Source organism: Agelaius phoeniceus, chromosome 1, assembly GCF_051311805.1.
Source record: "Agelaius phoeniceus isolate bAgePho1 chromosome 1, bAgePho1.hap1, whole genome shotgun sequence".
Taxonomy (NCBI): domain Eukaryota; kingdom Metazoa; phylum Chordata; class Aves; order Passeriformes; family Icteridae; genus Agelaius; species Agelaius phoeniceus.
In genome coordinates this window covers 43,557,309-43,584,519 of record NC_135265.1, presented here as the reverse complement: position 1 = coordinate 43,584,519, position 27,211 = coordinate 43,557,309, and the positions used below count along the sequence as shown (strand labels likewise).

Here is a 27,211-nt window from a genome sequence, read left to right as displayed (position 1 = left end):
GGCTGAGCACAGCAGCGTGGGTGCTCGGAGTGTGCTCCAGGTCAGCCAGAGGCAGTGGGAATGTGTCCTTGCAGCAGCTTTGCTGGTGCTACCCTGCTCAGTCACATTCCCTCTGCAGCCTAGAATCACAGAATCGTTATTGCCACCATGCTGTAGCCGAGCCAACCTCAGGGTCATTAAGGCTGGAAACGGCCTCTGGTGACCTCACCATTACATCGAGTGATTTATGCACCAACTGATACATAGGGTGGGAGCGCTCGATGTGTGACACCGACACAGTCAGCCGGGCTTTTGGTACCTGCCATGGGAATGCAGTGGAACAGCACTCAGGAGACCAGAAATAGTCACTGGGCTGTTTCAGAGGCCAGTGTTCTCTTTGTCCGTGCAAACTTTTCTGCCCACTGCCACGTACGGGCTCTGTGCTTCCCGTTCACCTCTATGAATTCCTGTTCACCTCTATGAATTCCTGTTCACCTCTATGAATTCCTGGGCCTCCCGCTGAAAACCCACACAGGCCTGTGAGGATTTGTTTTCCTTTGCAGCACAGTGCATGCCAATGCAAAGCTAAGGCCCTTTATAAATGCAGATCAGCTCTGCTATCTCTTATGCTTTGGCCGGACATACAGGTAATCCCTTGGGATAAGCTTGGAAGAGTAATGCAAACCTCATTGTAAACCCACAGATCCACTTTAACAGGACAGTGGGCCAGGAGGAACCTCTGTAAAGCTTTCCAATGTCACAGGGTGATTCTGCCTGTATTTGGACAGCCCAACAGCCCACACGTGGGTGGCTCCCAGGGAACCCAGAGCAGGGGGTACCCGTGTGCCCAGCACAATGGGCGCAGCCGAGATTCCGGCCCAATTCCAGGGACAAGGGATGGGAAGCGGCGAGGCGAGGAACGGTCTCGCCGACAGCGCCTTCCTGCGTGGGGCTTTCCTTTATGAATTATTTTTGCCTTCCCCTCTCCCCCAGGTTGCCAGAAGGAGCCAATTGTCTGCGCGGATCCCGGCGGGGCCGGTGCCGGGAGCCGCGCGCGGGTCGCGAGGCGCGGCGCGGGGGGCGGGAGGGGCGGTGCGGGGGGCGGGCGCGGGGCGGCGCGAGGCGCGGGCGGCGCGGGGGACGCGGGCGGGAGGCGGCGGCGGCGGCGGCGGCGGCGGCGGTGGGGTCGGCGATGGCTTTCGAGGCGCTGGCGGAGGCGGCGGAGCGATGGTGCGCCCGCACGCCCTTCCAGCTCATCGCCGCCGAGGAGACGGAGCGGCGCATGGACTTCTACGCCGAGCCCGGCGTCTCCTTCTACGTGCTGTGCCCGGAGGCCGCCTGCGGCGACAATTTCGTGAGTGCCCCGTGAGGGGATCGGGGGTCACGGGCGTGCGGGGCACCCCCCGCGCGTCTGTGGGGCCGCGCGGGGAGCCCTCGCGCCGCTCCGGGACGCTCCGTCCGTGCGGATCCCTGGAGCCCGGCGGGAGCACCCGAGGGGGAGCGCCGGGGGGGGCGGAGGACGGGGCCGTGCCCGGGAGGGAGGGATGCGGTGATGGAGGGCGGCGGGGCCGGGGGGATCCTCCCACAATCTGCAAAATGGAGTCCGCTGCCGGTGGGGGGCGGCCCCGCGGGCAGGGACACCCCCCCAACCCCCCCGTTCCCCATCACCCGACCCGGGGTGGCTGCGGGCTCCGGGCGGGCGGGGAGAAGCGGTGCGGTGCCCCCAGCCCGCCCCGCGGGGGTTGCAGCTGCCGCTTTCCCCCGCGGCCCCTCCATCCTCCCGGGGTGCCGGGGCTGGGGCACGGCGGGGGGACGGGAGGACTGGCAGGGCTGTCACGGCAAATGGAGAATGGGCAGGAATAAAATGGAGTCAGGATGACAGGAGGGCCGCGCCCCCCCCCGCCCGCCGGGCCCGCCGCGGGATCCGTGCAGGTGCCGGCCGGGCGCCCCCGCCCCGCCGCCTCTCGCGGAGTTCAGCGCCGAGTTTGTGCGGAAAAGGCTCCGGCACCACAAGCCCTGTCTTTGGGAAGGGTCGGAGGGTGCTTTTCCCGTCGGCAGACCCTCCCGGTGGTGAGCAGAAGTGCAGGAAGAGTCACGGAAAAGCGGCGCCTCGCCACGGGGTTTGTAAGCTGCCAAGTGCCAGTTAACTTCAGTGAAAGGATTTTGGTTTGCTTATTTTAACAAAACAGGTCCTAGCACCATTATTGTAGGAATCTTGTAGGTTCTTTCATTCACGAAGCAAGTTTCATCCCTCCACTTGCTTGACAAATGTTCGCTAATTCCCTTTCCAACAGGTAAGTGGGGAGTGAGCCCATTTGACAGATGGGTCCGTGGAAACAAAGAGCAGTGGAGTGACTTCTCCAGGAGCACAGATCCCAGCGAGCAGGACATTTATTTATTTATTGTGTAGAGTCGATGGTCACACTGAATTATGAAAGAAGATGTCTGGAGTTTAGTTATGCATCTGTCCAGGGATTCGTGAGACGTTCAGATGTAGCAGTGGGGTATCTCAGGATGTGGATTCTCTGAGTCCTCTGTGGGAATAGCTCTGTGCATCTGTCGTCCCAGCACCTCTGAGCCTGTCAGACCCCAGTGCTCATTGCTCTCTGGAGATGCCTGTACCCAGAAGGGGCCATGCCTGCTGCACTCCTAAACAGGAATACATATGAATCCAGTGCAGCACTAGGCTAAAACTGAGGTTGAACATTAATTATATTGGAAATGGCAAAGAAAGTCCATTTATTTTTCTTAGACATGTATTGTTTCTTTATATGCTGCTCAATAATTGAGTGAGCTCTTTCATACAAAGTCTAGTCAACTTCAAAAAAAAATCTTAGGCAGCTTCAGACCCTATTCCAATGCTGTCCTTTTTTTTTTTTTTGTGTTTGAAATCACATTTTCCCTTTGTTTTTTTTGAAAATATTTTCATTCCAGGGTTGGTGTGGGAAGAGCTCCCTGCCCAGAGTCACCACTAGTAAAATGGAGCAAAGGGCCAACTCCTGTCAAATCTGGAACATAAGCAGTGGAAAACTAGAAGTGATGTTTTCTTCTGTCTTTTCTAGCCTTATTAGTTGAGGCACTTTTTGTAATGCTAATACTTTTAAGACAGGCAGATAGGTGTCATTCTTAATTCGTTTTCTTTAAAGAGATGGTGGTTCTTTAATATGATTAAGACCCACTAATGATTAGATTTTCCAGCATCCTGTTTCCTTCTCCTAGTGCACTATGGGACTTAATTTCTTCTCCCAGCTTGATTATCTTGGTTTTTTGCAGTCACTTGCCTTTTCTTTAATGTTCCAGATTATAACTTTGCTTTCTGTGTGCAATCACAGGCTAAAGTTTATTTAAAGGAGACTTAATACAAGCCGAGGGACTGATTATCATTTGCACTTTAAAGCCTTGTTGCATGGCTCCTTTAACACAGTGCGGAGTGTGAAAGTGAGTAAATATAAACAGAATTCACAGTGACACACTTCACAGCCTTCTTGTACCCTGTGCTTCTTATAAAGGAGCCTCACATTTAATAAGCATCTGATGCCTGGTATTCTTGTTCTTTCTTTACGTCGTCATTTCATAATGATGCAACTTAAAAAGCTATGTAGGAGGTGCCAGAGAATTCCATGATAACCCACTTGTAAGGAGGAAATGATGAGCATGATGAACTTAAAAGGAAAGAGGAGAGGAGAAAAATTTGGATAGATTGCCAAGATGCAGTCTGGGGGAGAAAAACACTGAATTTTGTCTAACATCAGAGATCCCACATCATATCAATTTGCTAGTTTTCATTTCCTGAAAAGATATCTTTAGGCTAGGCTTTTAACATGCTAGAGATACCGGAGACCCATGTAGATGCTTGTTGGCATTTTCAGTACCACCTGGACACTGAAACTCCAAATCAGCATTTTAGATAGCTGAACAATGTACTTACTATTCAGCTCCTGATGATCCTGAGGTTCTTGAGAAATTAATTTGACTTGTATAGCCATAATCAAGGAGAAAGAGGTTGTGATGCTATTCTTTACAGTCTGTCTTTTGTTTTGTCACCATGTTATTACTGGTATTCAAAGTAACTAAATAAAATAAATAAAAATATGATGCCATCTTGCTGCAAGATTTCCTGAAAATATTTCAGAACAGAGTCAGCAGGTCTGAATATTTCATGCAAGCCAAATTATCCCCATAAATAAAAAGTTTTGCTGTCATACACAACAAGTGGGCTGCTTAGAAAAAGGTGGGCCAGGCAAGTGATTCTGTCATCCAGCTAGACTGAGTCATCTAAACGTGTGAGGGAAAGCAAACCCCTCCAGATACAGCCCTATTGATTTCCTCAGCTATGTGTGGATGCTGAACTAAATAATTCAACCATGATCTTAGGTGGAAATTAGCAGCTGTGTGCTTTTGTAGGGACACAAAGCAACAGTGAGCAAAACAGGGCAAGCTTGGAAGACAAATACTCTGATGATGGAGTTAATATTTTTTAATTGCACAGCCACAACCAAGCACTGTGCTCCACCAGTTTGCCAGCACCCATCTTCTCCCACTGCAGAGAGATCCTCAGGCATCGGGTTTTCCAGGAAAAGCATGTCCGTTTATGCAGCCTTACTGAACTTTCTAAGCAGGAGCTGAATCCTGGAATTGCATTTGTTTTTATTTTGAAAGGCTGAAATTCCTTTCGCAGGTTCCTCTGGAGATGGGTGAGTCAGTGCTGAGAGGGTTCCTGTGCTGCCTGGGTGCAGCACTGAACCACCACAGAGAGCTGTAGATGCAGCTGAACCTACAGACATCACAGCCCTGCTCTTTATTATGGTTGAGGTTTTTGAGGGAGAAGATTAAATCAGCCCATTTCCGAATGAGATGTGCGCACTAATGACACATGAAACTTTTCATAATGCATTTGTTGCTACAGTCAACATTTTAAATCCTCTGCAGATGGGGAGATTTTTGTAATTGTTACTTGCTAATTGTCCTATGATGCTATGCAAAAAAGTCTCCTCAAAAACTCAGTGATCAGGTTATTCTCTTAGGTTTTCCTCTTGTGTTAGGTCATCTTCCTCTGCCTACTGCTGATGAATTCACACTGGTGTCTAAAATGTGGTGCAGCTTGAAAAGAGATTGTAAAAACACAATTGGACAACACGGGGTTAACTTGCCCTGGGGAACGAACCAGCAATGATTTATTAAAGGGCAGGGCCTGATTTTCATTTATGTGGAAGCTCCTGTGTATAGCTCTGGTAGTCAAAAGAAGCCACAATTTAAACAAGAATGAGGATCTTAGCAGTCATAATTGTTTTATATATATAAACAATTGCAACAGGTTTGGCATGAGCCAGGAATTGCCAAGCTGCAACATTCAGCTCTGATGTTTAGGAGTAACTAAATAGTTATTGCTAACCCCAAGTATGAAGCAATCAGGGGCCAGACCTTCAAAAACTTCTCCAGAGGCTGTTTTTAAAATGTGATTTGGAAGCGTTCATTTGGTATTTTGAAGAGGGCTCATTTCGGTTCACTTCATGTACGTTCTGCTTTTTTAGGCCATAGGAATCACAAAGTGCAGATTTTTTTTCTGCTTTTTTTTGTTGTAAACAGAAACCGAGATTTAGTTGTATATTTATAGGATTACAAGGCCCATGACTCTTAAGATGGCATGAAGCATCATGAGACTTGTGGTATGTGTGTTTGGGAGTTGGCAAGACTGTAAAGAACTTATTTTTATTGCCAGAATGGTTAAGACATGACTCTGGTTATATGGAAAGAGCAGAACCTACTCGGTAATGCAGGGCTCTTTTCATAACAAAACATTTCACTGTGTTTATGCTTGTAAAGTGCAACAAGCAGCAAAGAAAATGTAGGTCAAGTGAAGTTCATAGCAAAGCAGTTACAGGTTTTATCTTAAAGGTGCAGTTTAGGTGATGTCAAGTACTGTTTTCTTTTGTTAAGTGCAAAACTGCGTCCCTGGCAGGTACTCACTGCTGAAGAGGAAGGCAGTATGCAAGTCTTATGCTAGGGATTGAAACATCTGTCGTTTTGAGTCTTTCCCTGAATGTTAGTTAAGCTTTGGAGAGATCCTCCTCTTCCTTGTTTAAGCATAACCTGCTGTTTATAGCAAGTAAAAAGGCACTCTGGGGAAAAGAGCTGCTGTGCAAAAAGAGAGGTACAAGAGTCTCAAACCAATTTGGCAGTATTGCACTTCTCTGTGTGGCAGGCTGCCTAAGACAGTCCCATGCACCAAGTTTTCAAACAGAAGATGTTTAAGATGATGCATTAGCTTGTGCCCTTGGGCACAGGAAGCATTGTTGTCTGGGTGCTCCCTCCATTGCTTGCCAGCTCTGTTTCAAACAACCTCCCAGCCGCAGAATAAACATCAGTTTTGAGAGAGGCTTTGCGTGTAAGGCTGGGGAACCAGCATCTCCAGAGCAGGAAGGTCTCAAGTGTGTTTAAATGTGCCTGCCTGGGAAGAGAAGATTGTGTTCCAGGAGGAGTAAATCTCAAAACAGGGTGGGAGGCTCAAAGTGTCAGGATGCTGTGAGTGCCCAAACATCTCTCCTTGGCTCTGTGTCTAGCCTGCAGGCAGATTTTGCGTCTTTTCTTCTGCATCGTTGAGAGAATTACACATCAAATTCCACCTCCAGGGTCGCATCATATTTGCACTAATGCCAGAAGACAAAGAAATGCTTTAGCTCTTCCTGAGGGCTTCACTGCAGCAGATGATGCAGAAAAAGAGAAAACCCAACATGACTTCCAGGTCTGAGCAGGGCTGATGTTGAACAAAAGCACCTTTATAGGTAAAATGTTGTGCGCCAAGTGCGTGTACACTTCACGGCTGGTGCGTGTACTCTTCATGGCTGGTGCAACCATTTCTGCTTCTGGATCGATTTCCGTGTTTTCTGATGCATCACATTAATAAAATCCAGGTTTCCCCTCAGAAACATGGCTTCTCAAAGAGCCTGCAATGCCTGTCCCCAAGGCGGGTCTGAACTGCAGGAGGGTCAGTGTATTTTGGCAGATGTTTACAACATGTCACCTTATAAAATCACATGGAAAGGTTGGCGTGAATTCCTGTTAATGCCTTTCCTTTCTTGTGTTGCTGTTGGCTTTCAGCATGTGTGGAGCGAAAGTGAGGACTGCTTACCTTTCCTGCAGCTTGCACAGGACTACATCTCCTCCTGTGGGAAAAAGACGCTCCATGAAATATTGGAAAAAGTCTTCAAATCCTTCAGACCTGTAAGTGCTTTTTTTCCCTTCTAAACATTGACAGTTAGCTGTGACTTTTAATAGTACAGCACTGGATAGAGCAAGCTGGTTTTTCTTCTCCAGAGATTTACTTCTCCAGTTAGCTGTCTGGGTACAGGCGTGTTAGCACATAAGCTAGCATCAGGCAATTGGAAATTGTTTCCTGGAAGTCAGCTGCCTTTTTATTTCCATCTTTGTGCTTGAGAGGATGAGATTCCTGTGTGGGATGGCAGGCCAACTGATGTGTCAGCTAGTGGCAGCAGGCAGGGGCTTGCATCCTGCTGATACAGCTCTGACTCCAAGGAACGGGATACGAGTCAGCGCCACGGGACTGATTTTGTGGCACAGTTGTTTCCTGGCACTGGAATTGGAGAGTTTTGCAAGGATATGAACAGCAAGAGTAAACCTCTGGGAAACTGGAAGTGTGGTCTCTCCTCAGGGTGGTTTATTTTATGATTGGGGTTTTTTTCCCCCAAGTGATGCCGATTTTGCTATTAGGATGGTTGCCACTTGGTATTTGCACACACTGGTGTGGTCACTGCTTGAGAAGAAGTTGGAAGAGAAGCTGGGTTTTGTGGGGAGGGGGCCTGTATTTTCCTGTTTTGCTGCTACTCAGCTTTCTCCATCCTTGTTTAACGCTAAGATTTGTGCCAAAGCCAGGATTTCATCAGGGTGAGGTGTCTTAGGCTGGCCATTGTCCTTCATTTCTGGCAAATACTCCTTTTGCATGTTTAGGGCTGGCTAAGGGCTTGGTGCAAAGCAGGGGAAGGTTTGTAGCCAGAGCCATTCTCCTGTCATGTTCATAAGAAAGTTCACCAATAGATGTTTTTATACTCAACTTTCCCCTCCTGTCTTTTTCTGGCTGACTAGTTGAGAAGACTGGAAATGTATCCCAAGTATTTAGTGTGAAAGGGAGGGCCTGGAGCACCGATATGAAAACACTGGCCCTCCCTGTGTTACACCCTTGCACAGATCACCACAGCTGGTCGACATAAAAGAGCATCGTTCTAAAGAATCCTTTGAGAGGCTAGAAATAAATAGAACAGATGCACACTTTTCTTAGAAAGGACTGGAAATCTGATCTGTCACTACAGCTGCTTGTAATTGTGAAAACATGCAAAAAATATAATTATGCTTTCCGGAACAATATTGGGCTCTGAGATCTTCATAGCTGTCCTCTCCTGCTTAGGGAAGCTGTGCCTTTGATGAGGAACTTCCATTGGTTTAACTAAGGAGGACTTAAAAAAGACTTAATTAAATTGGTACAGATTACTTATTTCACTTAAACCACATTTATTCCAGCATAATTTAAGTTACTGAGAAATTGACTTCAGTCAAAGCAAGTTGAGCTACTCTTCAGAATAAAAAGGTTGAAAGCAAGGGGAACCATTATGCTCATGTATCCTGAGCCCTTCATTAATACATCACATTTCACCTCATGATTCCCACAGCTGACCATATAAAATGAGGTTGAACTAGAATGTGTCCTTTCCAAAGACACTGACTCTTGATGCAGTCTTCAGGTGACTTAAAGGATACAACACTGCTGGGCACTTTTTCTTCTCATGCCTAGTTATGGTGCTCTCTGAATAACTCTTTTGTTTACAATCTGCATTTTTCTAGTTTTGCTTCCTAGCTGTTGAATTTCATTTTGCTTTTGTTTGCACAAAAATGGTGTCCTCAGTTGCCAGAAACCTCTTTCAGACTGTAATCAAGTACCTCTTCATTTTCTCGTGGTTGTACCACAGATATTCAGTTTCTCAGATTCTCCTTTCACCCAGTATTGAGAGATTTGCATCAGCGTAAGAGTTTATCATTTGAAGCATGGCTGTGTGTAGACAAGTCTAATTAAGGAGTGTATTGACATTTTTTCCTAATAGTAGCTATTAAAAATAGCACATACATGGGAGGAAAGATTTTAAAAATTGAATGGTATTACAGTAGATGTATGGAAAGATCTACTTTGCACCCTCAGGCCTTTCCCAGAATAAAACCTATTTTCTTTGAGATTGGGAAATTATTTCCTTGGCATCACTTCATCGTGTCTCCTGTCCTTTCTGAACTGGACCCATTTTACTAATGAGACCACCTTACTGTCAGCTTCAAGGCAACAGTGCGTTTGCAAGGCATTTCTTCTCTATCCCAGCAAATCAGCTGACAGAGACCAGTCTGGCAAACTCCAGTTCAGGAAGAAACTGCAACTGAAGGTCATACTGGGCTTTTCTGAAGTATGTGGTGGCTCTGGCTCTCCAGTCTGGGACACTGGGGACCAGGTTTTTAGCAGGTTCTTGCTAAGCACTGTAAAGCACCTTCTGAAAGTCTTCTTCATTTTGGTATTCCCAGTAGACATCTGTGATTATTAGACAGTTCTGAAATTCTTTGCTGGGGTCCTTTGAAGGGGAATATTTAGAAGAAAACAGTGGCAGTGCATCTGCAGCTTTTCATGCCGTTTTGCACAGCATGAGCATCTGCCTTCCCATTACTGAGGGCTCCAAAAACAACTTTTTCCAGTAACTCGGCTCAGCCCTGCTCTGCACGTTCATGATAACAACCCAGCTGTGTCTCCATGAGCTTGCCCTGGGGCTGTGGAGTGGGAAAGGCACTGGCTCCTCATGCTGCTGGGCCCTGTGTTTTGGAGACAGCGAGAATATGAATGCCCAGCAGTTGGCATCTCTCTCAGTGAGAGACAGAGAATTCCCTCTGCTCACCAGTCTTCCCTGGGCACAGAAGGCAGTGAGGGTGGTGTAGGTCTGCTCACTGTCCCTCGCTGCCCCTCACTGCTCTCAGGCATCTCTCCCTAATGTTTTATGTGCCTAAACACAGTGCCAAGCAGGATATTTAATTAGATGAGGCTTTTAAAAAGTGCTGGTTTGCCTGCAACAACTATCCACACCTCTCAAGGTGTTTCTTTACTGAAGGTGATGAGGGGCATGCTCTCTCTACCCATTACTGCCTTCCTGGGTCGGTTTCCACAAGACTTTGTGATTTGTCTTATTATCCACTTCTTCAGGGAGCATCCAGAAGTGCCAGATACCACAAAGGTACATGATATCAACAAATAGCACTGGGCTCAAGTACTGTTATTTGCCTCAGAGCATCCCATCTCCTTCTGTGTTTTGGTCTCTCTGGTGTCAGAGGTGCCATGATCCGGTGCTAGGAGGTGCCCATGCTGGTGCTTTCAAGCATACCTGTCTGGAGACATAGTCCTTCCCACAGGGATTCAACAGAACTGGTTATCTCTAGTGTAGCATCACATGGACTGCTAAAGTTCAGTCTTGTACATGGTTGATTTTTCAGTGTGCTTGTGTGCCAGCTTTTGGTAGGAGATGGTGTCACTCTGCTTCTGTGAGTTAGTAACTGTGAGGTTATTTGTAAAATCAGGGCACTTTGAAAGGGTTAAGGAAGACAAATATAAGAAATGCCTGAAGGACATCACACCAACTGGCAAAGTTTGCAGGAAACCAAGGCATGAGTCATACAATTCAGCAGCAGATTCCAGGGGTCCTACATTGAGCTCATCTTCAGCCTGGAAAGCCTACATCTGAAGTGGGTAGTCTGCAGTGTAAAAGCCATTTGTTCCATGTGCACTGTATTCATGCATGTCCCATGACCTCTCCTTTACCTCCAGATGGGTAGTTTGGCCAGCAGAAATAAATAGCTGTCGTTCAGTCAATGCTGCTGGTTGTTACCCTCCCTCCTTCCCTCCTCACCATGCCCCTGACCTCCTCCTAAGTTATGCATCCCTGCCTGGCAGTTTTGGTTCCCCTTGGCTTTTCTGCTGATGAATCAGCTCTCTCTTTTTACAACACTTTTCTATTTTATGTCTTTTCTCCTTGTTTTCCTCTGCAGTTAAGTCCTTTCAAGTCTGCTGCATATCTGATACTTCAAAATACATAGCAGCTATGGACTAGAAGCAGAAACTAGTGTGTGAGAAAGAAGATAAGGGAGTCAATCTAGGATCAGCCCAGGCCATCTTCATCATCTTACTTTGTCCTTACCTTTTGTATACCCTCCTTCTGTCTTGTCCCAATGTTTGTAGAGCTCCCTGCGCTTTGGACCCTGATTCTCCCTTCGTGTGTTGAAGGTGTGGGCTGATTTGTCACTGCAGTCCAGAGAGCAGTAAGGGGTTAACAGCAGTGAGGGGCCAGCATAATCCTGTGGGAAACAGCAGGATATGACACCTAAAAGCAAGACTTGCATGGCTGAGGTCCTTGGTGGCTTGGAGGGTCATAAAATGTCTGCGAGAGAATAAAACTGCATCTCCCTTGGAGAAGAATCCCATCCCATCCCACCCCACCCCCATTCTTCCTCTGTAAAACCACTAAAGCCTACAGCATCACTCTGATTTACACTGCTCCCTCTGATTTACACCTCCGGGGAAAGAGGAGCTGGATTTCCTGATGGCAAAGAGAGAGGGGATGTGTGAAAAGCAGGATGTACTCCCCATCCTTTGGCATTGTGCATATGTTTGGAGTTCTTGTGGTGCACATTGTCTTTTCCATGCTAATTTTGCAGTATAGTATCCCATAAAATGAAGATTCATGTGACTCATTTCCTTGCAAATCAAAGAGGAATTATGACCAGAGGTGGGGAAAAAAAATGCAATCAAAACTCTTTCTGCCAGGTGATACAAACAGGAGTGCAACACTCACATCTAATTTGAATATACCAGATTAGTTTATCAAAAATAATACTGGTGTATAAGAAGGTCTAGAAAGAGTCCCTAATTTTACCTTTTGAAAATTGAGTATTTTAATTTTAGCTTCAACACAAAATAAAACCCCCACATCCTGAAAATGAACTCAGCAGTTCATGTTCAGTTAAGCATTTGATTTGAAAAATATGTATGCAAAAGGAAAAATTACTTTGTTCTGCTCAGAAAACAAATTTCCATTTGGGGTCTCTGTAAGTATTTTTAAAATGTGAACGAGGGGATTTAGTCAGCAAATTCTCCTTCCATTTCCCAGCCAAAGAAAGCCTGTAACAAAAATCTGATTTTCTCCCAGTGACAGTGAGGAATACAAGCTTCATTGCACCCAGAAGCTAATTCTATGCCTTTTATTTATGTCCACTGAATAATTTTGAATGTCGATCACAGACTGAATTAGTTTAAGTCCCTGAAAATCTGCCTCATTGCAGCCTTCTCATTTCCATGCTCTCACCTAAAGAGCGTCACCCTCTTCACGATTTTTCTGAGCTTTGCCTCTTTCAAGAGCTAACAGCTGCATCACCAAAGAGGGTGTTACATGCATCTGTGCTGCTCTTCCAGCCCTGGCAAGCTAAATACATGGTATTCTCAGTAATGCCAGGCCTATGATTTTGCTTTGTGGCTATTAATAGCTGTTAGTGGAGGAATCTGAGATTTCCACAACAGATGCATTATTTTGATTGTAATTTGGCTTATCTGTCTTCCTGACTTCTGTTGGTGTGGCAACCTTTTGGGGGAGAGGGGAGAAGTTCAAACATGGCTGTTTGCGCTTCTTCCTCTACTGAAGAGGTGACATTGCAGTGGTTGGAGCCATCAGGTGGAGGCATCCAAACATCCAAGCAAGATGGACTGGCAATTGCTTGCAAGCCCAAATCTAATTTGCAGGAGTCTAAAGGGACAGCATTTCAGTGGAATACACAGTAATTCTTACTGCAAGGGCTTCACACAGCAGGCAAGACTTTATCTGGTGTGATGGAGTGAAGGCTTCAAGAAGAGCATTTGACATGATGGGTCCTTTGGGCTTTTAGGGACTCCTTGCCTATTCCACACTAGGCAGTCCTTCATGAGGATGTTTTCTTCTTTGCTTTTATAGGGCTGATGAAAAACAAGCTTAAACCAAGACAACTACTGCTACAGTATTATCATGGTTCTTTCTGAAGTTAAACCACTGCCAAGTCTAAACACTCAACAATTCATAATGTGACCTCAGGGAAGAATGTGAAGCTTTTTGCAAGTGCTTTGTTTTTGTTTTATTTATCTTCCGGTCTCTGAGCGCTTAATTTGGTGTGAGGATGCATTTTCAAATCTTTCTTTATCCCAGGAGAGAAAGAAAAAGAGTCAAGATCATTATGCAGTATTGTTATTCCGGGGTTTGAGGTTTTTAAGAAGTGCACGTAGGATTTGTGTGAAGATTTGCAGCAAAGCTGCACAAGTGGGTAATTCACTGTTACACAGTATTTTCTCTTCTTTGTAGTTACTTGGGCTTCCAGATGTTGATGATGATGCATTTGAAGAATATAACGCAGATGTGGAAGAAGAGGAGCCAGAAGCCGATCACCAACAGATGGGTGTCAGTCAGCAGTGATTTTCTGAGAAGCTATAAAAAAATTCGGAAGCCTTTGGTACCAGGTGGGGTCAGGTGGTCCCACGTTAGCCTGTTTGAATTAGCACATCACAAGGGGATATCTGGCTGCCAAGATAAAAGTTTTACAAAAAAAGGTTTTTAAAAAAATAATAATAATCCGTGATGAGCTTTGCTAAGAAGTGACCTGAATTTTGCTCCTGCTTCAGTGGGTTTTCTATGGAATTGTCTTGGTAGCATTCTGCCGTTATCAGTCTAGAAGTAGTTTTGTCGCTGACTTGTCTCTTCGATTTGTGTTCGAGAGTAGTGTTTGCTGACATGAATGTAGAGTACTGAGAATGTAGGAGGCGTGTGGGGAGAGTCCTCACCCGTGACCTTTCCAAGGAAACCAGCGCAGAGAGCAAACACCACCTGCGCTTTTCTTTTTAGTTCAACAGCTATAGGTTTTTGACAAAGTACCAAACGTGGAGAGACTTCTCCTGAAAAACAATAGTTTAGTAATGGTGTGCTGCAGAAGTGCATATGAAGGCTTAACAATAATAATAGGACGTAGGAAATCCAGGGGGTGTCAGACATATTGATGTGATTTCACTGAGACCTGAGTTTCCAAGTGCTGAATTAATACCTGGGAATAACTGGCACCAGCAGCACACATTGTAACCAGCCCTTCCACACCATGTGATCCAAAGGCAAGTGCTGCTTTCCTTCAAATCAAGTAAAAAATAGCTGTCGCCTGTCCCACTTCTGCATGACAACTAACTTTAAGCTTTGCTGGTTTTGATACACTGCCAAATTATTACTCAAACCTTGTGGCATTGTGCATTAGAGTCATGGAATCATAGAATATGCTGAAATGGAAGAGACCCATCAGAATCCTCGAGTCCAACTCTTGGCCCTGCACAGGGCAGCCTAAGAGTCAAACCATGTGCCTGAGACTGTTGTCCAAATGCTTCTTGAACTCTGTCAGGTTTGTGCATGACCACTTCTTTGGGGAGCCTGTTCAGGTGCCCAGCCACCCTCTGGGTGCGGAACCTTTCCTGATAACCAACCTGAACCTCCCCTGACAGCTTCAGGCCATTCTCTTGGGTCCTGTCACTGGTCATGAGAGTGGAGAGATGTGTAGCTTCCCCTCCTCTTCCCCTGCTGAGGATGCTGAAGACCACAATGAGGTCTCCCCTCAGTCTCCTCCAGGCTGAACAAACCAAGTGACCTCAGCCAATCCTCACCAGGCTTCCCCTCCAGACCCTTCACCATCCTTTTTGCCCTCCTCTGGACACTCTCTAATAGTTAAATGTCTTCTTTACATTGTGGCTCCCAAAACTGCCCCCAGCACTGGAGGTGAGGCTGCCCCAGTGCACAGCAGAGCAGAGCAGAGCAGGACAGTCCCCTCCCTTGCCTGGGTGGCAGTGCTGTCCCTGATGCCCCCCAGGACATGCTTGGCCCTCCTGGCTGCCAGGGCACTGCTGACTCACATTCAGCTTACCATCAACGAGGACCCCAGGTCCCTTTCTACAGCACTGCTCCTCATCCTCTCATTCCCTGGTCTTTACACACAGCCAGGGTTGTCCTGTCCCAGGTGCAGAACCTGGCACTTGCCCCTGTAAACTTTACACAATTGGTGATTGCCCATCTCTCTCTGCCCTCTAGAGAGTTGACAGCTCCTCCCAATTTAGTGTCATCATCAAACTTACTTAGTATTCCTTCAAGTCCTGTGTCCTGGTTGTTAATGAGATGTTGAAGCGCACAGGGCCAAGGATGGAGCCTTATGGAACTCCACTGGTGACAGATCACCAGTCTGATGTCACCCTGTTCACTGTAACCCTTTGTGCCCAGCCTATGAACCAGTTACTGACCCATCCCATGACATGTTTATCCAGCTGTGTGCTGGACATTTTGGTCAGAAGGATACTTTTGATACAGTATCAAAAGTTTTACTAAATGGCATCAACTTGCTTCCCTTGATCAGCCAGATGGATTACCTTGTCATAAAAAGAAGTCAGGTTTGACAAACAGGACTTTGCCTTCGTGAAGCCATGCTGGCTGTCACCAGTACTCCAGGTGTTTTTATATATCTTCCAGAATAATGTTTTCCATGATTTTACTGGGCACTGAAGTGAGACTGATAGGCCTGTCGTTTCCAGAATCTTCCTTGAACGCAACTTGAATGCAACTTAACACTGAAGCCATAAGGGTATCAACCAGCACCTGGCTCTTAAAATTCTGCCAGACCTCTTCCTGGGCCTTTGAGCAAGTCTGGGCATGTACACCTTATTGGAGGGGAGCTAAAATACTGCTTCAGCTGATAGAAAATCTAGTGAGGTTTTACTTATCCGGGGACTTGCTCCCTAAGGGATTTGGTGAGGCTCTTAGTATGAAGGGTATGAAGGAGAAGATGACCCCTCATACTTTTTACCTGTTTTACGTAGTTCCAAGTAACTTGGATGAGTGCCAGACTGTGAAGATGCAGGGTCTCTTTATTTACTTGCCTTTTGTACCGAAAATATAAGAAGCAAAGGTAATTCTGTTGTAATACAGCTGTTTTCCACAATCAAGAACGATGTTTCTAAATTTACTCCTTTTTTTCCAGTTTTTTAAAAATTGTAAAATGAAGGTCACATGCTTCAAAAGCCCTTTTATACAGAATTAGCTTTATAAAAACAAAGAGTGAGCAAAAAGAAAATGCTTGGACAATTCCTATAAATAACTCGCATCATTTTGAAAACCCTGTTGTTAATGATGTTTCCTTTTCAATAGATTTTTTAAAGACTCTTTTTCCAGGGTTACTAAAGAGAGCAAGTTTTCTTGATGGTTTACATTTATGATGGTTTGAGAGATGCATAGCACATGATTTTTCTGTCGGAGGCAAAGATCTTCCATAACTGGGATGATGTGTGTTCCCGGAGTCTGCACAGAAGTGTCTGCAACACTGTAAAAGTCAGAGTCTGAGAATATAAAAAAAAATGTGGAAGAAAACCAGAGCTTAATGCAACTTTGTACATTCTTTCAGCATGCAGGCATAGACATGGTAGTTGCAGCACCTTTTCTATGGACTAGTGATGTGAGAACTGTGGCAGTTCACTGTATAGCACTGTATAGCAGCAATAGGCTTTTTGCTTACTGAAATAAAGTGTAAGACCAGTGGTTTCCACCCCTGCTTTAAGCCCCTAAATTTTTCTTTCTTCTCCAGCTAGGACAGATGCTACAACCTTAAACAGAGCCTTCCATTGGAAGAACCACTCTCTTCATAGCATCCAACCCTTGGGTTGTGGCTCACACAAGTAGATCTTACGGGGCTGACTTTCCTCTGCTCTACTGTAGTGCAAGCAAGCAATTTACAGTTGTGCAAGCTGGAGGCAAAGTCCTGCTGTTCAGGTTTGCTGGGCACTTCACCCATTTGTTTGAGGAGCAGGTGGCTGGCACCAATGTGCAGGTGCAGGCACCCTACTCACACCTGCACAGTGAGCTGTGCTGAGAGCCTGGCCTGACTGGGACACAGCCGTCTGCCTTTTACAGACAGGCAGGCTTCCAGCTGGATTGGTCCCACAACCTGGCTCAGCCTGTGGCTGCACAGAGTGCTGGCACAGCAGAGAGGGGAGGGTGCAGGGTGGACATGGGTACTAGCTGAGGGCCTGCTGCTAAATGCGCCTTGCATGGTGTCAGGGGCCTGTGGCGGAGATGGGGACTGGCCTAAATGCTGTGAGGGATTCACTCCACAAGGCTCAGTGGGAACTGGGCACTGGTGGCAGCAGGATAGGCAGGAATTCATGAAATGAGAAAAGACTAAGATCCAGTGCTTGTAATTGCATGCAGGTTGTAACGTGTACTGCACTCTGCTACCTTTCCCTGCATATTGATTGAATTGTTAATGAGCAGTTGAGCATTAGTACAGTTACAAGCAAACAACGCTGTAAATTATGTAGATATGTTATTATTATTTTCTGTATTCACTAACTCACTTTTTCTTTGGAATGTCATGTGCCATTTGAGTGATTTCCACACAGACTGCAAGTGCTGGACAGCCAGCCCTTCTGCAGCGCTGTCCCCTGCAAAACTCCCACTGAAGGCAGGGAGATTTTGTTCAGGCAGGACCTGCAGGACCAGGGGATGTGTGAGGAGGCTTGGCCCTGCAGAAAGCTGAGCACTCTCGTTTCCTCTCACTTCGCTAGGAGCCGAAGATGTTGAGCCCTGCTGCTGAACTGAAGCATGACCAGGCAGCACTGAGAATAAACTGGAATTTTATACATAGAAGATTTAATTTACATGTAATAAATGTGAATGAGCATTAATATAGAATGTATTATATCAAAAAATATTGATTCCTTACTTTGACCAAATACATTTCTGTATTACTGTGTTACTTTTCCATACTTGCCAAATGATGCAAGAGGTGTGGAGCTGGTTTGGTTGTACTACAAAATGTTTTTGTATTTCATTTGTATTTTATTTTTCCCTCCCTCCTACCACATATTGCCATTAGTAGCTGTTCAGTAAGTAATCAGGGGTAGCATGACCCTGTGACTAGGCTGCCAGACTGAGACATAAGATTTGCCAACACACGCATAAATGCTTGCAAGCCTGGGTACTCAGTGAGATATGGGTTTGTAGCTCTGCCATTATCTTGGCCTGAGCTTTAAGTGGGTCTCAGACTGAGAATTCAGGGCAGGGCTCCAGTTATGCATGCAGGCCTCTGGAAAATTTAACAGGTGCAGGATAACTCCTTTGAAAGTCCCACCTTAAGCCTTTTCTAAAAGGGACTGTTAGTATTATTTGTCGAGCAGTGTATATAGCACTTTAGGTCTGTGGGTGAACAGAGATACACATTATCATTGCCTATCCTCAGAGCAAACCAGTAACGAAAGGACACAGAAGGGTTTCCCTTTTCCCTCGGGCTTTCTCATAGGCATTTCATGCTCTAAGTAAATATAAATACAGCAGAGCAGGGCCTCCTGCAGAACTGGTGCTTCTGAATATGAGTTGCATGAATGCAGGAAGCAGAGTGCTGCTTGGGTGATGAGAAATATATGGGATTTCCATCTGCCAGATGGAAAGGCAGATTTCAGAACTGTGACAAGTGCAGGGGCAAGAGTGAGCAAAGCCCCTTCAGAGAGAGAGATGCTGATATTTGTGAGACAGCCAAAGCCATCCTGCCAAATATCTGCATATTGATGATCATTCATGATCACGCAGTTGATGAAAAAGCTCCTCTGGACACTACTGAGGCCTTGAGCTCAGTAGTGTTTTCCTGTTAGTGTCCTGCCTGATTAATGCATTGTGATGGTAGAGGGAGGAAGGGATAGAGAAAGCAAACTGAAAAGCCTATTCCTCTTCTCCAGCATTATGGTATTGTGTGAGTTGGTAGGAGCAGCAGTCAGGCTGCAGGAAGCTCCTTTTTTAGGTGTATAGTATAATCTCTTTAAAAGGACTTGTTCATGAGAAGAAAAAAAATTGTGAGAGTGTTATCTCACAGAAATGAGGGGAAAAACTCACCCCAGAGCATGATGACCTGAACCATTACCAGACTTTAGCTCCACCTTCTGCCCTGCTCCCAGCTCTTTTCCAGGCTGTTTCCCTCCATGCATAGTGCCGTGCCTTTGAAAGTCTCATGCATGTAATGCCACTTTTTCTGGGAATAGCCATAGTTAGCTTGCCTGCATCAGTGACATGCATGTCAGCTGCTGCATCTTGTCACTGTGACCCATGGAAGATGTGCTGTGTCATATGATGGCTGGGGGCAGCGGGGAGGAGTTTCTGCTGCAAAATTGCTGAGTAGTCCCTGCCCTTTACCCCTCTGCAAGGTGGGACATGAGACTGTGACAGTGAAAACAATTGCAATAATATTATGGACAGTGTTTCGGAAAGCTGCTATTCAGGACATATTCCCAGCCTCTTTCAGCGTCTTTCCTGATCTTTGTCTGGGATCCAGGGCTGATGTCTATGGCTATTTTACTCAGTGTTAGCTTCAGCAGTGGCAGGAGGTGAGGTTGCATCCTTATCCTGTGTCCATATTTTCTTCCTGTCCATCCTTACCATTCTGTTCTTCTCAGAAATTCTCACTCCCAGAAGAAGGGAAGCATAGGAAGGAGGAGAGAAGCACCTCTTACATCCCACAGATTGAAGCCAGGTGCATCAGTGGAGCTGCAGTTCAGCACAGTGTGAGTCACACTGTCCTTTCTGTACAGGGGGATGAGGTGGCATGGGAGATGTGTTATCTCTTGAGGACCCATGAGTGGTCCATGCCAGACAGGGGTTGTGCAGAAGACAGCAGTCATTCATGTGCCAGACCCAGTATCTTTTTACAGGCAGTTATGTCTAACCAGATAATCCAGTCTCTGAAAATCATAACCCATTGAGACTCTCCAGGTTGGACATCAGAAAATGAGACTTGTCTAGTTGCCTTGGTCACTGGGAGGTCTCTTTCTCTGCTGGCTGTTTTCGGTCTGGCCAGAGGACATGGGAAATTGGGAAAGATCCCTTCAGGAGCATTAGCTGGATGCCCCTTTCTGTAAATTGCTGAGCAGAGGCAAATGCTTTGTTTTATGTGTTTAATTCTGGCAGGACCTCCCCTCCTCCCCAGCAGCCTGTCTCTGCAGACAGCTGCAGCTGGGAAAGCTTTGTGTGAGAGCCGGGCAGGAGTGACTCAGGGCAGCAATTCCTAGACCCAGTAACAAGCTGGACTTGATGACATGCTTGCAGGGTAACCATGGAGCTGAAGGCTCAGGGAACATCACTTCCAATGCAGATATTTAAATAGAGTCCTTAAATTTGGTCCTTAAAGGGCAGATTCTGTTACTTTGGGGTCTTATTGGACTTCAAGACTTAGTTGCACTGTTGGTGTCTGATGTCTGTGGCAGGTGGACAGAGGAAACATCTTCACTTAACCACATTTACCAGTTCAGTGAGCCACATTGTCTTTTACATGATCTGTGTTTGACTTTTTTCTCACTGCTGATTTTTTTTTGAAGAAATACATCCCCTAAAGGCACATCTGCATTATTGCAAACCCCAGTTTTTACAGAGCTGTGTAGCACTACACTGTCAGTACGAGCTTGGACATAAAAAAAATTAGATTAACAAAAAGGCCCTTCATTTGTCTACAAGAAAAAACCCCAAACTTCTTTGAACTAGTTATTGCTGACTATAATGAACCTTACTGGTTTCATGTAAAATCCATTGAACTTTGAAATTCCCTTTCAGTACCAACATGCTATTGCTCATGTAGGCAAAGATCTGTGGTAACACTGCATGTAAAGGAAGCTTTCATCTTCAAGGGTGGTAGAAGTGTCAGCTCTGGATTTCAGTCAATGCAATTCTTTTGTCAAGTTTTCCTTTACTAATGCAGGGACTAGTCAGCCCTCAACACACCAAGCAGAAATCATGTTGTGCCATGCCGTGCCAAGGCTGTCTTTGGTGTGGTTTCCATAATTTTTCTGGCTGGAAGACCTCTCTGTCTTTGGGACTATTAAGCTGTGAACGAGTCAGCAAAAGAAGTTGCCCTTTTGTTCAGCACTTTCAGAGGTGTAAGCCTACAGTGGAGCACTGCCTGCCTTCTGATCCTCCTTCCTCGTCCACCACCAAGGTGTCAAATCCAGCAGTGTCATAACACCATGAGCTTCCCATTAAAGAGCTTACCAAACTCTGATGACTGATGGTGTCTTCTCTCTGTGAGCAAAATCAACTCAGTTGTGAATCTGAGAGGGACTAAAAACACAGCTACAATGCATGTGGCACAGGCCTGACTTTAATGGGCACTGCTGGTGCATGGTAGGATAACACACAGTGTTTATAGGTGTAAGGAGGAGAAAATGATGTCATCTGAGCTTTGGGCACTGCAAAGCCAGCCCTGATGAACCCAGAATCATCAGGTGGTTTGGTTTGGCACAGTCTGAGGCAGTGGATTTGCTGTCAGAAGCCAGGAATTGGTGGTGGTATTTGTGTATGAGCCAGTATTTCAGACCTCGCAGGTCCTTTTCTGTTTTGCACAGAATAGGGAGACATCTGTTCTAATTAAGAGACATGTAACGAAACTGAAATGAAAATGGTGATTCTGTTCAAATAATTTGTCTCTTTTCTTTAAACACTTCACTCTTAATTGCCACTTTGACATCTTCTCACCCTGATTTAGTTGAAAGAGTCAAGTCAGTTGTTACCTTTTGTCATGAGCCTCTGTGGGTTGACATCTTTCAGCCCATGGAAGAGGAATTGCTTTAACTTAGCACTTGCCTTGTATTTTTGCCATGTATTTTGGCACTTCCCAGGGCACGAGCACTGAGTAGGAGCACACTAATTACATGTCCTCTGGTGTGCCCAGAACCCCAAGAGCTGCCTATAAAGTCATTCCTGTGGCTGGTGGAGTGCCTGCCAGGACTGCCTCCCTCGTGTTGGAGCATGATCCCAACAGCACAGGCCCCACAGCCTCTTGAGAGACCTTTGCATATGGTGGAAGCCACTGGGACAGTCAGGCTCTGGCTACAGATAGAGCTGCCCTTGCAGAAGCAGTGCTGTTCCCAGGCACCTCTTCAGCTGCTTGGAGCCTGCTGGCCTCTCAGCCCTGCTGGATGGGCTTCTGCCTGTGTCAGAAGGTCAAGTGAATTTAAATTGTTTAGACATCAGCTGTCTGTAACATGGACCTCAGCCCAGGGACAGCCATCTGCCCTGCTGTGGTGGGGAGCTGCCCTGCAAGGTGGTGGCTGCAGCTGGGGGCACTGCCATGAGCACAGTTTTTTTTCCCAGCTCAAGTCTGTCCACGCTCCAGCTCTCCAAAGTTACATCATGTCACACCTTCCCTGGATCAAGGAATTAGGATCCTCTTGGGCTGTGATAGGATTTGGCTTTCTATCAAGAGCAGGTCCATTAGAGGTACACAGTATGTGCTGCCTCTGTTGGCTCTTACCTAATGCTCTGTTCCCCAGCACAGCTGTTCTCAAGCAGCCAGCTGGGAAATGCTGTTACTGCCCTGGGCAGCACCATGGGCTGTTTTAAGGAGCACATCAGATTTTACGTTTTCTTGACATTCCTTCTACTCTGTGACAAGGTTCTTGCTTCTGCCACTTGTTTACTGAGTGATGAAATGCCATAAAAAAGCACATTTAACTTTATTTCCAATGCCTAGATGTATGCATCCATGGTTTTCACCAAGTAGTGCTGTACTTGTGACACCAAGGCAAGGCTTTTATACCTTTTATTAGACAAACTGATACTGAAACCCCCAAACTCCCAGAGTGCTTCTCCATGCTGAAAAGCAGCAATTACATGAGGCAGTCTGATAGCAGGCAATATCTCCCCAACAACCTAACATTTCTTGTACACATTTCTTGAGATATTGCTGCCATAAGGGTGAGATGGAAGAGGCAGTGTTGGAGCCAGGGTTTTATTTACAGCTCCTAGTAGTGCTAAAGAGACCAGGAGTGGGTTGTGTCAGCTGTGTTATCCCCACCGCAGGGCTCCTGAGGAGCCTGGGAAGATGGGCTGTAACGTGCTACGAGCTTTGAAGCCTTTATGGTTTTGGGTTTGTAGCAGTCCCCTAGAGGTCAGCAGAGCCTACATTTTGAAACAGCTCTAGCTGATGGTAGCTTTGCAGGAATGATGAAAGCAAGTTTGCTGCTGCCCTGTGACACCCTGCTTGTGTTCTCTGACAATTTCGACTGTTGCTGGAGAAGGGATCAGGCTGGGGAAGAAAAGAATCAGCTCCTGGGACAGGAAGTCCTGCTTTGGAGACAGGCTTTTCCTTTACAGACAGACAGGTTGAGAACCTGAAGCAAGGGGGAGAAGCAGCTAGAAGATGGATACATGCATTGTCAAAGCTGCATGGGGCAGTGGAAGGTGGCACTTCCACCTCTTGGCTCCGATGGTAGCCATTCCTTCTGGGATCACAGCTGGACTGTCCAGTGTCAGAAGCAATGTCCCAGCAGAGCAAGCTCTGCCCCAGCCATACCTGTGTGTGGATGTGCACTCCAGTGCTGCAGTGGTGTGGCTGCTGGTCACACTGCTCTGCTCTCAGCGTTCACCTGTGTGCACCATGCCACGCTGGCCTCAGCCATGCTGCAGCTGCTGACCAGATGTTTCCTCTGGTTGCACAGATCCTTGCAATCCCAGCCTACTTCATGCAGGCACTCTTTCTACCTGCCACCCCAGCCCAGGACTGGAGGTGGAGCTGAGTTTTCCCTGGACTTCTTCAGCTTCTGGGGTTGGAATGGCATTGTAAGGGAGCCAATCTCTGCCGCATTGAAATGACTTGAGGCTGACAAGCAGGTCACAATCATTCCATGTCTGGTCAGCACAGACGTTGTCCATGCATTCCATGTCTTTGCTTGCAGCAAACAGCCCTGTCAGGGGAGACCTGAAACCAGTGCCTGCAGGACACTGCCAACATGTGCATCACACTTCTCAGTAATGAGAAAATTAGTTACCTTGAGTGGACGTGAGCTTGCATTCACCCTGCACGCTACTCACCCTCTCCCCAGCTACAGCTGCAGGCTAAGTAACTGGGAGTGCAGTTGGCAAAATATGCCTCTTTCTCCCCAGCTTTTCTCCTGGTCAGCATACTCAAGTCTATGGCTGCCCTTTTCCCTATTCTTTAGCTGGAAACCCTCCAAGCACAGCTCTCCATTTTCCTCTGCATCCTTAAGGATCATATGCTCAGCTCTAGTGAAGAGCAGAGACTGGCAGTCTTTGTTCAGGAGGACACATAGTGCTAGACATGCAGCAATTCACACAGAAAATCAGTGCCAGCTTTTATGCCTTCACACTATCTGGTTTGGTTAATAAAAGTTTGGAAAATTTTATTTTGGCTCTTCTTGAAGGCTTTTCTTTTTTATTATCCTATTACTCCCTGTTTACTGTATTGCTTTTTGTTTCTGCAAACCCCTTATCAGGGAAGGTTTTGAGCTGCCTGTGAGTCATGTAGCAGTGATGGGGAGTGGCAGCTCTGGGAGCTGAGCATGTGAGTTTGTGCCCAGCTCACATAATCTCATGACGAAAGCTGCTGATGTGTCACCCAGCTGTCAATGACCCTCTTGACTGCCATGCCTAGGGTGGTCAACCAGGTGCTGGTCACATATCTCCTCCTCCATGTGCCTCTGGCTGTGGAAAGTGAATGCCTTGACCTTGACGAATTCAGCTCTGTTTTGGAGCCTTCTGAAGTCAGTGTAGCAGGCTGCAATAAAATTATTTATGCAAAACCTAAATTACAAAGCACGACCATGGACTCTTTCTTGCCATCACAAAATATCTGAGCCTGAGGGCATGACAGTTTTATGGATGCAGCAATCCATGAGCTGCAGATATAAAATGGGATAATGAAATGTTTGCTGAGACCTCTCCAACTGTGCATCAGGACCAGTGCACGAGTGTGTATTTTTCCAGTTCTGCAGGATTTCAGGAGGCACCTTTGTGGGCATCACCAGAGCAAGGCTCTTGCTACATTCCTTTAGATTTTGTCAATGTACAATTTTTTTGTTATGTCATCCAAAAAAAGGGAGGGCACTACCTGCAGAACCGGTAATGTGATCACTAACCAGGGTTCATCAGCATTCCCTGAACCCTCCCAGGCAGATATGAGCAACCAAGTAGGTAACAGGCCCTGTGCAGCATCCCTGCTAAAAGATAGATTGCATTGCAGCAGCAGATCAGCAAAGGCCCCAGGAACATGCTTTCATCCATCAGCACATAAAAGAGCTCAAGAGGGAAACTGGGGATAGACTTGGGTTAGAATCTCTGGGTTAGAATCATTAAGGTTCAGAAAGGCCTCTAATTAATCATTGAGTCCAGCCTTTTACTTAACCCTGCCAAATTCACCACTAAACAGTCTTCAGAGACACGTAAGAAATGGTGGAGATAACATCTCAAAACTGGAGTGTTTCTGGAGAGAAGAAAAGTAATCAGTGTGGAACCTAAGCAATGAACAGCAGCCACTGCCCCTCTTCTTCCTCCTCACGAGTCCCCAGTGAGGTGCTGTGTACCTGGTCCTGCTCCAGGAGCTGCAGCCAGCCTCTGGCCTCTTCCCCTGTCACTCAGGTTCTTCAACCTTTGCAAGAAGAGCATTGGCAGGACCCCAGATCCTTATGACTATGTGCTGTCCTGCTGCCACAGTGCTCCACACCCAGCCAGCCACCACACTGAACAGACAGGGCTATTTGCTGCTCTGTGAGGGAGGCACTGCTGCAGTTCTGAGGCTAAAGTCCTCTGCACCCTTGGCACAGCTTGTGACCACATCCATTTGCATGAACTTGTACGTTTTATCACACATTTCACCACCAACTGTCGTTCAGAACAATAAAAGTCATGTTTTCCTTCCTAATAAAGTCTCCTCCCTCCCACTGGCCCTGCAACCAGGGCTGTTTGTGCACTGTATGGCAAGCCTTACCCACGGAGAAGGGACCTGCCCAGGCCTACAGGCTGCTCAATGGGATGATGATGCTGAGAGTTACTACAAGTAACAAAGTGACGACGCAAAGTGACCAAGTTCAGCCATTCAGTCATCTGCAGCGGCCTGACGCTTGCTGCTGTGTATCAGACATTTAGACACGCAAGCAAATCACACAGAAGATGTGAATAGCGTGCTTCTGACTACTGCCACTGAAGCCAGCACATCTGATGGGCAGCTCGTGTGGTCTTGCACATCCCTGAACCCCTGCTCTCCTTTGCCTTTGCAGCTACTGCTTGGCAGAGTGAACCTTCCAGTCAGTCCCTGTCACCTACCTGTCATTTCTCAGAATGCATGCACTCTTTTCCAGCAGTGGTACTTAAATGGTCTCAATCTGCATTCCCAATATCTCATAAAAATTATTCATTAGCTGTGATGGCAGAGGAGTAGAGCTTCCAAGAAGAAGGAGAAGACCGATGAAATAACTGATGTTCATATTAGCTATCCTGGCAATGGAGATGGGGGGCATGTGCTTCTGAATGGACAACCTTGTTCAGAGTCACATCTCTACTGACACCTCCATTGTCACCCCCAAAACAGGTCACAGTTCACAGCCTTTCTGATGAACAGCACAGCCCCTCCTAGCTAAGGGGGGCATTTCTTTCAAATATCCTTTGAAAGGTGCTCTGTCCTCTTCCCTGCTCCCGTCTGCTGTTGCTGATACTACTGCAGCAAATGCTATCCAGTGCAGGTAATGTGGGAGCAGGGATGTGGCTCACCAAACCACTGCCAGCCAGAAGAGCAGGTGAGGTGCAGGGGCAGGAGCCACTGCCAGCAGCCAGTGAGCAGCAGCCTTGCATGTGGAGCTGTCTTGACCACAACAACACATCAGGACTTGGCAAAGTCCCCATCAGTCTTGGAGGACAAGAGAAGGTGAGGTGGCAAACAGGGCTTGCAGAGGCTGACCTGCCAGATCTGCAGTGTGGACCCTCTTGGCTATTTTCTCTTTCATATCCTGTTGGTATCACATGAGAGACTCCATGTGAATCTGGATTGGCTCATCCATGGAAGAAGGCCCTATGTGGGGAGGAAACAACTTGATCTGATAACCTGTTCTCTGTTTGATGACAAAAGTCTGGTTTAATTCCCCTCTGCTGTGATTGACTGCATTCCTTCAACTCCATGAGGGTTACCTCAGAAATCACGGAATCATAGAATTATAGAGTCACTAAAGTTGGAAAAGACCTCTAAGTATCTCAAATCCAAAGGCAAGAATCTTCTTTATTTCTTAAATAAATGCATGTTTTGTGAATCTTCTTTATTTCTTAAATAAATACATGTTTTGTGACAA

General features: G+C 46.4%; 1 protein-coding gene across 7 annotated transcripts in view; it reads left to right on the top strand.

The window, feature by feature from the left end:
- The first annotated feature begins 1,128 nt into the window (after positions 1–1,128).
- Positions 1,129–27,211, top strand: part of MTURN (maturin, neural progenitor differentiation regulator homolog) — a 69,529-nt gene continuing 43,446 nt past the window's right edge. For 5 of the 7 annotated variants that reach the window (XR_013182113.1, XM_077177507.1, XM_077177520.1 and 2 more), the window contains exons 1-3: positions 1,129–1,333; positions 7,078–7,200; positions 13,392–13,546. Coding sequence is in view for 6 of the 7 variants with exons in the window: in XM_077177507.1 (XP_077033622.1) it covers positions 1,172–1,333; positions 7,078–7,200; positions 13,392–13,502 (396 nt within the window). In the remaining variant the exon portion in view is untranslated. Of the gene's footprint in view, positions 1,334–7,077; positions 7,201–13,391; positions 17,857–27,211 lie in introns of those variants that run through there. The other 2 variants (XM_054644451.2, XM_054644442.2) reach the window with 2 other exon arrangements.